This window comes from Notolabrus celidotus, chromosome 12 (assembly GCF_009762535.1).
Source record: "Notolabrus celidotus isolate fNotCel1 chromosome 12, fNotCel1.pri, whole genome shotgun sequence".
In the NCBI taxonomy this organism is placed as follows: domain Eukaryota; kingdom Metazoa; phylum Chordata; class Actinopteri; order Labriformes; family Labridae; genus Notolabrus; species Notolabrus celidotus.
In genome coordinates, this window is record NC_048283.1 from 9464028 (window position 1) to 9479665 (window position 15638).

At 38.4% G+C, this 15638-nt stretch overlaps 1 protein-coding gene and 1 long non-coding RNA gene across 4 annotated transcripts; one reads left to right on the plus strand and one right to left on the minus strand.

Annotated features, from left to right (window-relative positions):
* Positions 1 to 417: 417 nt before the first annotated feature.
* Positions 418 to 15517, minus strand: LOC117822809. Of its 2 annotated transcripts, XR_004633252.1 has the most exons (5): positions 15481 to 15517; positions 7373 to 7432; positions 6504 to 6597; positions 3299 to 3362; positions 418 to 996 (listed from the first exon to the last, which is right to left on the minus strand). It is a non-coding gene; the product is annotated as an uncharacterized LOC117822809 (long non-coding RNA). The 2 variants fall into 2 exon arrangements; XR_004633253.1 differs by lacking the exon at positions 3299 to 3362.
* cnr2 (cannabinoid receptor 2) lies at positions 6549 to 13337 on the plus strand. Of its 2 annotated transcripts, XM_034697726.1 has the most exons (3): positions 6549 to 6638; positions 9885 to 9983; positions 10146 to 12062. In XM_034697726.1, the coding sequence occupies exons 2-3, from the start codon at positions 9914 to 9916 to the stop codon at positions 11252 to 11254; spliced, it is 1179 nt and encodes a 392-aa protein (XP_034553617.1). In that variant the 5' UTR covers positions 6549 to 6638; positions 9885 to 9913; the 3' UTR covers positions 11255 to 12062. The 2 variants fall into 2 exon arrangements, with proteins under 2 accessions (XP_034553617.1, XP_034553615.1); XM_034697724.1 differs by lacking the exon at positions 6549 to 6638 and having other exon boundaries at positions 9785 to 9983; positions 10146 to 13337.
* Positions 15518 to 15638: the final 121 nt, after the last annotated feature.

A 15638-nucleotide genomic window follows, 5' to 3' on the forward strand; every position in this document is an offset into this window, starting at 1 on the left:
AGACGTTGTATAACACACTCAATAAAATCTGTCCTTAATGCTGCCAAGTTTTTCCTATCTAGACTTATTGGGGCACAGTGACATAACCAAATACAAATGAGCCAGAAAGCACTCACACAAGAAGTGTACTCTCAGGATCTGGCTCAACTGTATTGGCTGGGTTTATACACAAATACAAGGAGTTTAACTCTCATTACTCTCAATAAACTCACAATTCAAGGAACAATTTTCAAGATTCTTAATAAAATTTCACTCATGAAAAGAAAGCTGACCAAAGAGAGTTGAGCTCAAATCTCTTTCAACAATGTGCATGAAGGTTGGTGTAAATAAACACTTGATCACAACTAAAGTAAGTTGTTAGTACTCCTCCTAACTTATTTGACTGATAAAAAGAAAGACAAAACAATCAATCACAAATAAATACATACAATACAATTTAATGTGTTACCAGAAAATGTTTTTGTATAGAAATGTATTGCATTCACTTGAGATGAAAATACTCATTTTTTTCGGGATTAACAAGACACAGGGCATTAGTGGCACTAAGGGTATTCAGTATTTCAGAATTTGCCTATATGTCACCATGTCGCCATCCTGAGTGCATTTCAGATGCGCCATCTTATATCTGTGAAGGTAAGTGAGCCTGAAGAAACACAGCAACATCCAGAAGATCAGAATGAGTGTGACTTCTGAAAAGCTGCACAGTCCCAGTGTGTCTGTGAATAATGAATAAAGTCATACCACCTAACATGTATCCCCCATGGTCTTGAACCCAAAACAAAATAATACAGGGTTAAATGAAACATTAGGTGAATGTCTGCCTCCTGCAATGGCCTAAATGAGAGCTTCCGGTGGGATTTCGATGAACTGGTGTCTTGTTAAATCAGCAAAACAAAGCAGATTTTTATTGTTTCATAAAGACTGTTCTTGTAATTCCAAGATAATGATCTTGTTTATTTAGAGCAAAGGGAGGATTTCTTTCTCCAATGAATGCATCTGTGGAGTTAAAGAAAGAGAAAAGAAAGTCTGTCAAACACAAAATGTCAGTTTAACTCTCCTTCATGTCGTCTATTTAGCAATAGAGAATCAAGATTTTGAATGGATAACAGCACTGGGATAAGTTTAGTGAATCATTCATTCAACATTTTGTTTTTCAGATGGGATGTCTGACCTTCACATTTGTTCTAATCATTAACTTAAGAGATTTGAGATGATTTAAACCAATCTAGTGCATACCTGGTGCTATATTTCTGTAGTGGAAGATGGGGCTAAGCTACTAACCGCTAAGCAAAGTTAAGCAAACGACAAGGTCCAGCTTCCAGTTAAATCAGGCACCTTATGTACACTACCAGTCAAAAGTTTGGAAACACCTTCTCATTCTTAAGGGTTTGTATTTATTTTAATTATTTGAAACACTGTAGATTAATACTGAAGACATCAAAACTATGAAATAACATATATGGAATTATTTAATTAACAACGAAGTGTTAAACAAACCAGAATATGTTTTATATTTTAGATTCTGTAAAGTAGCCCCATTTTTCCTTCATGACAGCTTTGAACACTCATGGTATTCTCTCAGTCTGCTTCATGAAGTGGTCTCCTGGAATGGTTTCTAATTAACATGAGCCTTGTCAAGAGTTCATTTGTAGAATGACTTGCCTTCTTAATGTGTTTGAGACCATCAGTTGTGTTGTTCAGAGGTAGGGTTAGTACACAATGGATAGCCCTATTTGACTACTGTTGTAATCCATATCATGGCAAAACCAGATTTCAAAGTTTTGAAGTCTTCAGTTTAATCTACAATGTCAAAAATAGTTCAAATGAATAAAAACCATTGAATGAGAAGGGGCGTCTAAACTTTTGACTGATAGTGTGCGTAGGCTACAGTTTTTGAAGCTGGCTGCCTGGGTTTGACTCCAACCTGCTGCCCCCTGCTGCATTCCCCACTCTGTGTTCCCAGATTCCTATTCTTTTCAATAAAGAGGGGATGGAAGTTTTTTGTGGGTCTGGAATTTTCCCAAAATTTCCTGGGAAATTTTCTCAGGACAATATGTGACCTCCTAAGGATACTTAACACAAACAGTCATTTGACAGTTATTTCAATGAGACCTGGCTTAAGAGACAGAAGCTTTTTTAAATGCATTGACACCAAATGATCCATTAAAATAAAGAGATAGAAATTGAGGAAACACCTCAGTCATTAAAGCTCTTGTCAGGAGTTTTTAGCTGGGTGTGAAACAGCTTGAAATGAATACTAACTTACAAAAGCAAACAAGACCATCAGCAACAAGAGTGATAATTTTAGGTATCTTCTAATATGCTTGTAACCTCTGCTGGGGGAAGGCGTCATGACAAAGACAAAATGAGTTACAGACGGCTAAAACAGCCTTTGTTTACAATTCCCACAACAAAGTGAGTCTGAGTTTGATTACTTGAAATCAGCACTATGAGGTTTTACCATGAGAAAAAAACTCCCTGCAAAGTCACAGGACAAGATCAGCAATGAGGTAAGATTAAAGCCTAGTTTATACTTCTGCGTCTAATCGATGGACTAGCCTACGAGCATAGGACTGCGCAGCCTCTCCTCCGATGTCTCCTCTCATTTCTTCGCTGTAATCATTGCTGTATGATAAACAACAACATGTATGATCTCTAATTTAACATAATACGGAATTCGGAATTGCTGTGAAAAAGTAAATAGAAAATGTAGAGGGGCCGGAAACAGGCAACCCGGCTATCAGAGAGACCACACTGCCCCCGGCGACAAGGACCCCCTGCTGACTAGGGGTGACGTAGAAGTATAAATCAGCCTTTACTGCCTTGTCCACAGTGGGGCACCAAAATCAATACATACCAGAAATTCCTTACAGGAGCTTCAAAATGTAAAATAATGTAGGAAAAAGTAACATTTAAATAAAAATATATTAAAATTTGTGAAAGTCAATGCAAGTATTTAATCAAATGGAAATGGTTATTTCTATATATTAGAATATTTGAAATGACAAATTCAAAAAAGGATAATAAATCTTGTGTACTGATCTCATGTTACATTAAGGTCAATGTGTGAAATGCAAGCTTAGTGTTGTGTCATTTCTGATTCTTTCTAAAGGTCTTTTCATTTTTGTTTCTGGGGTTTGGTGGTGATTTCTTCAAAGTTCTCAATTCTCAATTTAATTTCTGCATGAATAATTAAACAATTTATTAATAACTTAGAATTCAATTATACTATTCCAAGAAGCCGGGGAAATAATTAGACATTATTAAAACATTTAGCATGAAGTAATTAGATTCTGACTATTCATTCTTTCTTCTGGTTTTCACATCGGTGATCTGATACGGCTGTCTGAAGGTCTGGCGGTCTGGAAATGGGAGGAGGAAATTTGATTAATGGATTCAGCCCGAATCCATCTGAAACAGCAGAGCGGGCCATATCATGTTTGTGTTCAGGCCCATTTCTAAAAAAAAGAGGGATTGTGTAACAGGATGATGTAATCCAACTAATTATTGTACATTTCCGGCTTTCTTCTGTCCTGTTGTCTGTTCTGTTGTGATGCACCTGGTTTGGCAGTGACTGAAAAGAAATCTTATTGAAGCTGTTCTGCCTGCTATAATCACATTTCCTGCCTTCTGGCCTGCTGGATTGATCAGGTCAGCGGAGGAGACAACACGACCAGTGCACCACATCACTTTCCCGTTAAAAGACTGCAAAAGTATTCATTTTTATTCAAATAATGATTAATTTACCTGACTGAAACTTGCTCAAAACATTTCTTTCTAAACAATGTCTTTGTGTTATCATTTGAAAGATTTGTTAGCCCCAGTTTCTATTTTATTTAGCATACTTTTCTCTAAAGCGACAAGCTAGAACAAGTTGCTAATTTTCTTCAGAATGCCTCAGGTATGTAATTTTATGGGCTGATTAATTTGTCATATAACTAATAGAGTACTTTTTTTGTACCAGAGGGGCCTTTAAGCTAATTCAAATGGCCTTAATTGATGATGAAGAAGTGTTCATAGAGTTCAGTTTTTAATCCATGGAGGAAAATAATGACTTAAGATGAAGAATTAACCACTTGTGGCTGTAAACCTGATGCTCACTGCCAGGTCTCTGGCTCATTCTATGTGTCCTATAGTTCATGGTTGCTGAGCATTGCCCCCTGCTGCCGTGCAAGCAGAATAACAACTGGTACATCTGAGAGACTTACAGTATCTCCGTGCATTTTGGCAGGAAACTGATAAAGAGAAAATCACGTTTGCACATAAGAAACTGTTTATCTTCATACCTTGTACTTTATTTCACACCCATAAGTTCATATCAACATAAAAAATATATAAAAAAGTAGAAATAAATAATAACAAATACAATACAGGGCCAGCAAGAGGCAAATATCAAATAACTGTAGTTTACATCTTCATCATGATTAAAACATAAAGACAAAAACAAGAACAACACCTTATGTCACATAATGTGGGCTGAGTGAGCTCCCTTAAAATGTCATTTTCTGAATCAACTATGTGCCACATACATTTATACATAACATTCCTTAGCACAGCATGACATGTAAGGACATTATTAGAAACAAACATAAAGCTTGAACTCGTCCATCTTTGTAATTTGAGAAAGATTCTACATGCATCACTATATGCTACCTGAAGCTTTCTTATTTTAGCTCTACTGTAACTGCACCATAGATGAGCAGTTTAAAGTGAAGTAAAGTAAGCTCCAAAAAGCTCTGTTTTAACATTTTCTGTGCACATTTGAAATTTACATGCCAGAATGTTAGCCTGTGATTACAATTCACAGCACTGTCACTGCAGATTATCATCATCACTCAAGTCATTTCTGATAATGTTCCCCAAGTGTTTGACTTTTTCCACTACACTAAGCACTTGATCAGAAATAAAGAAAGAAGGAAAGTGTTGCTTCTGAACATCCTTGGCTTTAACAATCATTGTAACACTTGTTACTGTAAACTTGAAGTCATGCTGCACACCATAACTACAGCATATTCTTTTTTAATCTGTCTAAAGTTATATTTTTGGGCATTTTTCGCCTTTAATGGACAGGACAGCCGAAGAGAGAAAGGAAATGTGGGGAGCAGAGAGTGGAGGAGTAAATGGTCGAGGCTGGAATCTAACCTGCGACCTCTGCGACGAGGGCTGTGGCCTCTGTACATGGGGGCATGCACTTAGACCGCTGGGCCAAGGGCACCCCAACTGGAGCATATTCTAAGCAGTTGCTGTAACCCAGCACTGAAAGGTAGCAGGATGACTAAGACATCAGCATACATCAGATGATTAACAAGTCTATTCTCCACCATACACCTAGTCTTACAACCTTTTATCTTTTCACCAATGATAAAAGTATGAAGTTGTCTTTTTTGAATGCAAGCACTTTTAACCCTTTCAATTAACAATGCAGACGAAAGCAGAACCCCCGTCTCTTTGCGAGTCCTTTTCCTCAATGTAAGTTGACAGTTAAAGTGTTCTGTAATCATTCATGCGGTGCGTTATAAAAATAGAGTAAATTATGCCATTTTACAAGGAAGTGGTGTCTGTGCGTGTTTGTGTGATGCTCTGTCAAACCAAGATAAGTGGAGAATTATTAGCACAAGAAGTGGAAGGAAACACTGCTGCTGTTCAAACAGGAATAATGTAGTGGGAAGAAGTATTTATTCTGGGCGAACATGTCGAAAGAGGTTCTGAATTTTAGCTTCAAAGAAATTATGTTCACCTTGGTGTTGCAATTTGTTAAGTAATCACTCCATCAAATTTGGAGAAATTGGTGTTAAAATTGTCTTCATTTTTATTCTTTTATTTTTTCTGTACTGTAGTTCCAATTTGCTGTTATTCCTCAGTAAAGTACGTCATCTTTAATCTCTTTTCATCATTTTTAAGTGGCTTTAAAGACATTTGTATCCTCCTTTGGTACGATTTAGTGTCCTCCGTATCTTAATTTCAGCATATCAATCTTCTATTTCTTCAAGCTTGTTGTTTTAGCTTTCTTTGAAGTTTTCCTTATCTGAGCAAAACACACTGAGTAGTCTTGGTGTATGAAATGTGCTCTATAAATAAACTTGCCTGGCCTGGGCCAGCCATGGGAGGTTACCGTATTTTTCACGAGGGGTATTTGGAGTGTTTTTCATCCTTTTGTATCGACATATTTTTTCACACCTAGCATCTAACACCCAGCTTAAGTGCTCTCTGCTCCTCTGAGTCCATCCTGACAGTGTGCTGGAAAAACCATCACTTAGGACAGACACAGGAATCAAAAGTATATGAATCTATCAGTCTTTATTACTGTATATGTCTATAGTGATGCTTCATAGTTTGATTCCCTTTAATGTATACAATCAAACAGAAAGTAGACTTGAATGCTGTAACATTTTTCTCAATTTCTTCAGACTCCAGCTGTATTCAAAATGACATTTGAGCTCTTTCATCTCTCTCTCTCTCTCTCTCTCTCTCTCTCCCTCCCTCCTTTCATCACTGCCACCCACCTTATCTTCTCCCCTCACTCGCGCTCTTTTCCACCAGTCAGGTCTGTGAAGGTCTGTGCGGTCTTGCTGTGGTCGATTTTGCTGCTGAGAGACTCTGACAGGAAGAAACCATAAAACACACCGAACAGAAGACAGGTAAGTTACTAAAAGTTTTTCAGCAGCAGTTCCTTGATTTGTATATTTGATGATATCTTTGTGAAAAAATAATAGAATTGCAAAAATTTGAAGAGGTTAAAAATACTGTGTCTGTTCTCATTCTTCTGGGTTAAAAGCTTCTACATTTTGAAACAAAGAGGCATGGTGCAACAGTGACTCAAGAGAATGTTACCACATCATATTTCAACATGCATGCTGACAAAACTGTAAATTAAAATGGACTTCTGTATTTTTTGTTCTATAAATGTATATGCTGCTGCAGCTTTCTTGAAAATGCTCTTTTATTACACCAGTGACAGTTACTCAATCGTTGCCCCTACAGTGTTTGGGTCTGTAGATCAAGACATTTCTTAACCATCAGGGAGAAGAAGCCTAAGGTGGTGTAATATCCACCGTGCAAGCACCCGTAGAGCCCACAGTCACATTGAGAAATATTGTCTCAACAGTCAGTCAAGAGGTGGCTTTCTGGAAAGTAATATACTACTTCTACTTTATATCTTTTTTTTAATATCTGCTCTCATAAGGTGTTATATTTGAAAAACTGTAAAAGGTCACAAGGCAGGAAATAAAGTGAGTGAAAGGCAGGGTGACCTGATTGGGGTGAAAACGTTGCCTCAAGTGTTCCCATGAGGTTTGTAATCACTCACACTGTGTACTATATGAGTCTACTGCACACACTCATCATTTTTTAAAGTGATTTACTCATTACTTACAGAAGCAATGACATTTTTTCTTTCAGGTGGTTGCAAACAAATATTTGATGCTTTTTCTGCCTGTAAAAAATAGAATTTCTGTTAGTATCAAAGCAGTTATTAGTGGCCACTCTCATTTATCACAGCATTATTTACTTTAATCAAATCCTCTCACTCCACTCTGAGCTTAATCTATTGATTGCATACAGGTGATGCACTCAGCAGACAATTGTTCATCTCTGTGGTGACCTTCACACTCCGAGTCGCTGTTTTGCCACAACCTACTCTGCCTCCAATAGGGGGCAGTCTTCATCCTGTTCAATATGATGACAGGCCTTTAACACAAATGTTGTTATATGCATCTCTGCATGCATCCCCAACATTTAAAAAAATAAATTACAACCAAAGTGATAGTAGAAATATGGATTACATCTTAATTCATAAAAAGTCACAAGTCTAGTCAAGTCACACAAAACAAAGCCTTGCAGCTAGTGGTGCATGGTTTCACCACAAACATCTGCACATGACACGAAAACAAAAACCCTTGTTTTTTCACAGCAGGTTATGCAGCAGCAGCAAATGGTTCTACATTCATATGTAAAGTTGTAGCAACATAAAGATTCACTCAAGTGTTTTTTAATTTGACTTTGTGTTGTGATGCCATCCTGGTTCTATAAATGACTGGTCTTGATTAATGCTTATTTCTATGCTCAGTGATGTTTGATGCAGGGGGAATGTGATCAATAAAAAAGCCGATCCCATTGAATTTATTAGATTAGTTTTATAAAATTACAAAAAAAACAATATCATCATGTATGACTTAGTTATAATGCTAGGGTATTTTGCAATCCATGGAAACATAACCCCTGATTATAACTTATCCAATCACCGAAATCTTGCCTACACACAAAATGACATTTATGTTCAAAAGCACTCAATCATGCTTCCTATTATATATACCTATGACACTAACTGTAGTATGTTTTGTATTTCTATGAAAAAAATGAAGCTAAGTTTATGCAAAAGAATCAGTCCTTGGTTCTCGATTACGTAGTGTTTTATGACATGTCTTAAATCCACCAGGATCCTGTTAACGGTCCCTTCAGTGTGAGCATCATCAGCAGATACTGTAATGATCATTGTCTGTTTGCAGTGACCTCTAAATGACTTTCTGTCTTGACTCACAAATGTTAATGTTCACTTTAAGCTCCAAGTTCAATATTGACAAAGAGTGATCGCATTTTCTTTTTTATGCGTCTCTCCACAGAAAGTCGGCTGTGTCATCAACTTTATGTAAAAATAAAAGTGAAGGATTATAATGACATCCAATACTACACATTACCATGTTGCAGAATCATTATATTTAATTTAACTTTATTGTGATTTTAAAGGTTCCATATAATGATCATATTTTTTGTCTATACACATATACTTGAGTCATCGTCCCGCCTAGCAACCCTGAGAATGAAGAGGCGAAAAAGAAAAAACGCCTCTGCTTTGTTTCTGTACCCACCCACCCTGTACTCCCACCCACTAGGAAAACATAGTTCTAAAAGACGATTTGAATTGTCTCCTGTGGTTACCTAACGACAGGAGTGATTTGCATAGATATGCATGTAAAACCACTCTCACTTGCACTCCTGAAGTAATTCCGCTTCCTCCTACACCATTGTTGTTTTGCAGTTGCCGCCTCCTGTTTGAGGTCAGTGTATGTGCACAGACTCCCCTGGAGCTCTCGCCATGTTTGTTTTGGTGTTTTTCAGCCTCGGCATCGGTCTGCACCCTCAACCCCTTTGACAATATTCAGGAGGCCAATAATTATTAATCATATATAATTATCATTATTATGTCATTATCATAATGTCCCCATCCACTCAAATCACTGTGTGGATAATGAAGTTAGAAAATGAGAGGCTGTAGATCCTTCACAGAGACTGAATTTGTGATGTTTATAGCGACTGAATTCAAAACTTTGCTTGTAAACAGCTAAAAGTACCATAAGGGACTTTTAAAAGATTTCTTCTTTTTTTTAATCTCTGGTTAGTTTTTTTTATCTTTGTTTTGTTAAAAAGTATTTTTTTTCCATACATACTGTATATAGAAAGGTTCTCAGGCATAAATTGGTTTCTAGTTTCTGGTATTTATGCAAAAAGTTAAAGCTACAGTATGTTTACAGATGGGTTATAAATTTATCTGACAAAGGTTTGAGTATAATTGAGCCATAGAAGGTCTCTTCTTTTGTATTTCTCACCTTAGGGGTATTTGGTGTGTTTGTCCTCTCTATTCTGTCAATTTTTTTAAATCAAAAATTTTAAAAATGATTAATTTTTTTTCTTTAAAATATATATTGCTTGTTTTTTGTGATCATTGCATATTGTCACAATACACTTTTTCTGACAAATACAAACCAACAGATGAAGATAACTAAAATTTTCTTAGGATTCAGTATACTTTTAACTCCATTAATTCAATTTTGATGTTATTTTGACACATTTGTATTATTTTGACTTTATATCCTGATACCAATCCACAGCAACACTGGCCCATACAGTGACAGCTAAAATGGATGAATGGGTGGTTCCCACTTCTTTAGGACCCCCAGAAGCCAAAGGAAACACCTCATTACCAACAGGTAACCTCATAAAAATACATGAACTTGCTTCTTTAGAATCCAAAATGGCTCATGGCTGGATATGTTCTTAGTAACTTCAGAAACACAGCTGTAGTTTAGATACACTTGTCAACAAGGAACTGTACTGCTGAACCACATCTAAACCTGATACTTCTCTCCCAGATAACACGTCCTGTGAGAATCTGGAGTGCTACATGGTCCTCATCCAGGCGGAGAAGACAGCCATCGGCTCCATCTGTTTCCTGGCAGGCCCTGTCACCCTTCTGGAAAATGCTCTAGTGTTGGTTGTGATCGCAGCGACCGCTACTCTACGGCAGAGGCCTTCATTTCTGTTCATCGGCAGCCTCGCTTTGGCCGACGTCTTCGCCAGCTGCTTCTTTACCACCAGCTTCCTGGACTTCCACCTATTTCGCCGTAGCGATGGTCCCACTGCTTACCTCTTTAAGTTAGGTGGAGTCACTATGGCCTTCAGCAGCTCTGTGGGGAGTCTTCTGCTCACTGCTCTGGACCGTTACCTCTGCATACACCAGGCCTCCAGTTATAAGGTGCTGGTGACTCGCCGGCGAGCTATGCTGAGCCTGCTAGTCCTCTGGAGCGCCACCATCTTTATGTCTTTCCTGCCTCTGATGGGGTGGAGATGTCCCACGGGGCTCAACCCACCCTGCTCACGCCTCTTTCCCTACATCAACCAGGGCTATCTAGCCTTCTGGACCAGCTTCATCCTGGTAATCTTGGCTCTTATTTTAGGGGCCTACGCACTCATCCTGTGGGCAGCGCACCGCCACGAGTCCTCCATGACCAACATCCAGGGAGCAGCAGGGACCGGCCACGCCCGCATGAGGATGGACATCCGGCTAGCACGTACCTTTGGTCTGATCCTACTCATACTGGTGGGCTGCTGGCTCCCTGCGCTCTCCTTCATGTTGGCTGATGTCTCCGTGCTCCTCACACGCACCCAACAGAGGGCCTTTGCCTTCTGCAGCACCCTGTGTCTGGTCAACTCTGCGGTCAACCCGCTGCTGTACGCACTGCGCTGTCGAGAGCTCCGAGTCGCTCTGCTGCAGCTGCTACAGAGGCTATGTGAGACCGGGAGGTGTAAAAAATCCACAGAAATCTTAACTCCAGGATTAGCCTCTGCAGTGGATGACCACTGTACTGCTTGTTCTGAGGAGCAGATGCCCAGGAGAACAAACACCCAAGTTAGCTCAATCTCAGAGATGGTGAACAATCAGATGGTGGATGTCAGAAAAGTTCTGGTATGCACAGACTGAGACATGTATGAGGTGTAAAGACAGACATCAACTAGATCTTCACTTAGGACACAAATACATATGAGCTGGATTCATTCTCATCAAATCAGAAGTGCTGGCAAACACTTTATCCTGCCTTTTTATACATGCAGTTGTGTTAGAGGCTGTGAAAAAAACACTATCACATATAACAACTTTCTAGCATACCAGGAAATCTGAAAATCTGTCAAATGTGGTAAACATGCTTAATGTTCTTACAAAATGCAGCTTGTAGTTGAACTGTTCTCATACAAAAACCAACATCTGATCCAATACTAGTTGTAGTATCTGTATCAACCTCTGGTTAGCTAGCCAGTGTGCCAGTGAGCTAACATTTTTTGTTACCTCTATTGTACTAGGAAGTCCTATATAGATTAAATATCCTTTCTAACCAGAGGGATATACTAGAGACATCCATCCAAAATTCCCAAACACATTGAACCATTCCAATACCGTGACCACTTAGCCCAAAAACATCATCAGATTTCAGGTAAATGAATGCGTGGCAACAAACAAACAACATCCATGTGGTGCTAGCAGACAGCTAGCAAAATGTTAACAATGGTTTTCCACCTATATTATATTAACTTTTTAAAAATCCTGCTCGTGTAAGAGTAGTATTCCATATTGGTCAAACTCAAATAGTTAGTGGTTGACTGATATCAGTTTTTCAACGGCTTATGCCGATAATTAGAGAACAGGTTAGCGGATATATAACACTGATATCAAGTTGTCCTTTTTTGCATTTGATAAAATACAACAATTTATCAATATTAATAACATCCATTATTCCAAGCACAATACAATATAATATACATGATTATCTTAACATGTTTTAGATTGATCTTTAGTTCATTTATGAAATATTAAAAAACATTGGGTTATGCTATGGATTTCAGAACATGACTGATATTTATGTCAGATGCAATATTAAACTACATTATTATATAAACCACAACAGAATCTATATTAAACACCAGCCAGTAACCCTTTTAGATCTGATATGCTGTCATTGGGAGGTTAACATTGCTCAACAGCAGCCACACTGGCGAGGCTGCATGCATTGTCTGCAGACATTATTTATTTTCTTAAATCCGTCTCGTAAGCGGCAGACCCATTGGGTATATCTTATCAACTTTGTTCTATGCTATCCTGAGTTTACAGCAGTAGGTGTAGAGCCAATGCAGAAAGAGCTTACCAGAGAGGCTCAGCAAGTTGGAGGCATTTCACAGCTGTTTGCCGGTACTAAAGCCCAGGTACCTGTGTCAGTATTGGTATCAGGACTTAAAAAGCTGGATAGGTGCAACCCTAAACACACATTTAAGGCATATTTGGGGGGAAAGTGGCAGAAGAACATCTCTAGTTGAGACTACTGTAAAAAAAATAATCATTAAACATAATAATAGAACTAAAATAGTATTATCTATTTGAATGGGAATCGAGGTTTTCATTTATAGGCATTTGTCTAAGCCATGCAAAAGGTCCAGTGTATGTTGGTCTTTTAAAGTGAGATGATGTCATGTGGCCAGCTGACCCCTAACCTTTGACCTCTCTGCAGTGTTTGAGCTCTCTCATTCCTATCACAAACTGTGTCACCTGAACTGAAGTGCTGACCTTACCTTAGAAGGTCACCTCACCTCATGGTGGACTTGTTGTTCGTCTGCTTGTTTATGTTTAAATATTTTTTTGTCCCGGAGTGTGCGTGAGCACAGAGGACACTGTGGGCTGCCTATCCTATCTGCACATGAATGGCAGAGCTCCACAAAAGCTCCATGCACGAGGAGGATTTCACACAATGTTCACCCTATGTGTTCACCACATGAATCCAAGCAGTGTGCTGAGGTAAATGGGACAAATGATGCCAGGAGGAGGACAAACACAGGCACTGCAACACTCTTTTGCTGTAGTGAGAATGAGCAGCTGCAGTAAAGCACAGACAGAAATGCACTTAAACTCACATATGGTAACACAATAGAGAATCACAGAAACCTAGCAATGCTTGTTGATCTTAGATCAATCTCAGGATCTTACTGTAGCAACTGAATAAATACATTTCTTGATCTGCGTTGTGACTCTTTGTATGTTTTTTCTTTTTCAAAGTCAATACTTAAATCTTACTTATCAGTCATCCTTGTAGGGTTCATTTGACTTCCATAGACATCACACCAAACAAAATCTTGCAAAAATACATGTTTTCCAATGATGATAAGTAAGTTTTCTCAAGGTTTTGACCATGTTTTGTTAACTCGGGATAACTACACTGGTTTTCTCATGATAGTGAGATCATTTTCGGGCAATCTGCAAAACAAAACAAAAGAGTGGTTACAGTAATAGGCAAGACCATGACATGTCATGCTGCCAATGTCCACTATAATGAAGTAAGTTAAGCCAGTTTCTACATTTTTTTTGTGCTTTTACAACTCTGGGGACACATGTCATAATCCTCTGACATTAAGTGAAGATCTCAAGAAAATAACTTATGAAAAAAACTTCTTAGCATGAGAAAAAAAAAAGAATTAATAAAATGTATGGATGCATGTCTGTTAAGAGTGCCAATAGAATTGCACGAAGAAAATTTAAAAGAAAGAGAATAAATGAGAATATTTTCAAAACGTAAAATAAAAACAATGAAGCATGAAAATGATAAAATAAAGCAAAATACCTCAATATTATTTTTTCTACTTGCAAAGTAATTATTTCCATCAATTAAATGCAAAGCAATATAATTATCTAATCAGAAACAGGTTATAGTGAAGTCAAGCTCCCAGACAGACTTATTTGAGGGTATTATCACCATGCAGTCATCTGTATATATAATGGTACCTAACAGATATCCATTAATGATATACAAACATTGTGTTTATAGGAGTGGGAATCCCAGGATAGTTCACAATATCATTTAAAACAAACATATTTTACATGATGATGATAATATGTTGCAGAAAATCTGCAATAATTGAAAAATTGAAAGAAAATCATATAGACTGAGGATTCATTACAATATCTGATTAAGTGAAAAATACTTAAAGCTGCTGTTGGTAGTCACAGAGTAAACATCTGTTCAGAGAGAGGGACTTTGGATGTCAACACTTTCCCTCACAACCAGATTTCCTCTTAGCCCCCCAACACAGATCAGCGTGTGCGGTCATGATAGTGCCAGACTCATAACCTATCGGAGGACGCAGTAGGGGCCACCCCTTAACCAATCAGGACAGAGGATTGGAGATTTGTTATGATTGGTCCATCATAACGGGAACGAGAGAATAATAACATTGCTTGAAACAAAGGCATTGGAAAACACAGAGATTTCGCAATAGTCTCAAATTACTCCACTTACCGATGAGTACAGATGCGTATTATGACCTTTTCTCCAAACCCAGCAGAAAAAAATAATGTTTTTTACACCATTCCTACCAACAGCAGCTTTAAATGCCCCTAAAAGTGCAACATTATTGTCATTAGCACCACATCAGTCATGAGGTAGTGATCCACTGAGTCAGTGTGGAATGGAAATCTCTTTAGAGCGCCATATATCTTTAAAAAGATCCATATTTGGCACCAGCTATACGATGTTTGTACAGTGGCGGTTCTGGGGAGAGGCCAACAGGGGCCAGTGCCCCTGTAAAACTGAACCTGCCCCCCCCCCCCCCCCCTCCACACCAAACAAATTTACAATAAAAAAAATCTTTGGTAATCGTGCCGATGTTACAGGTGGAACACTTGGGTGTGGCACTTGGTTCCAGTCCCTGAGAGGCGCTAAGGGACTCATGATGAGTGTAAACAGCCAAACAGCTGCTGTCAGTCTGCATTTTGATATAGTTCACAGTAGTATATATGTCTAGTATATAGGGGTGCACTGATGTTTTTCCAGTTTGTTCTCGGCCGGTCCTCGCCCTTCTCAGTCTCTTTTGTCAGGGTTGAATTTGTCCCTCTGACAACACCCTTGGCCCCAGCCTGCCCCAACAGTAAAATTGGTCTAGAACCCCCACTGTGTTTGTATCGCACTTAGGACCACCATATATTGCCATGTGGATATTTTGTCTAACCTAGATGTGCAAAGTCTGCCAAAAAGGTGTGAAAATAGCATGCTTGTTATTTAAATCCTGTTTGCCGTTACCAGACAGGTAAAAACAACAACCTACTCTCTATCAAAGAAGATTATTGTTAAAGATCACTCTGGAGTTCATTTTTTAATCTACTTTTCTTACCTGACCACCGCCGCCAGACGTCTCGTGAACCTTCAATTTGAGTTCAACGGTAAGCAATCAACAACAACGGTAGGGTGAGAAAACCGGAACTCATACGGTGAAAAGGGGCAAAAAAAGTAGCAAAATCACTTTTCATTACACAATTTAGTAAATAGTCA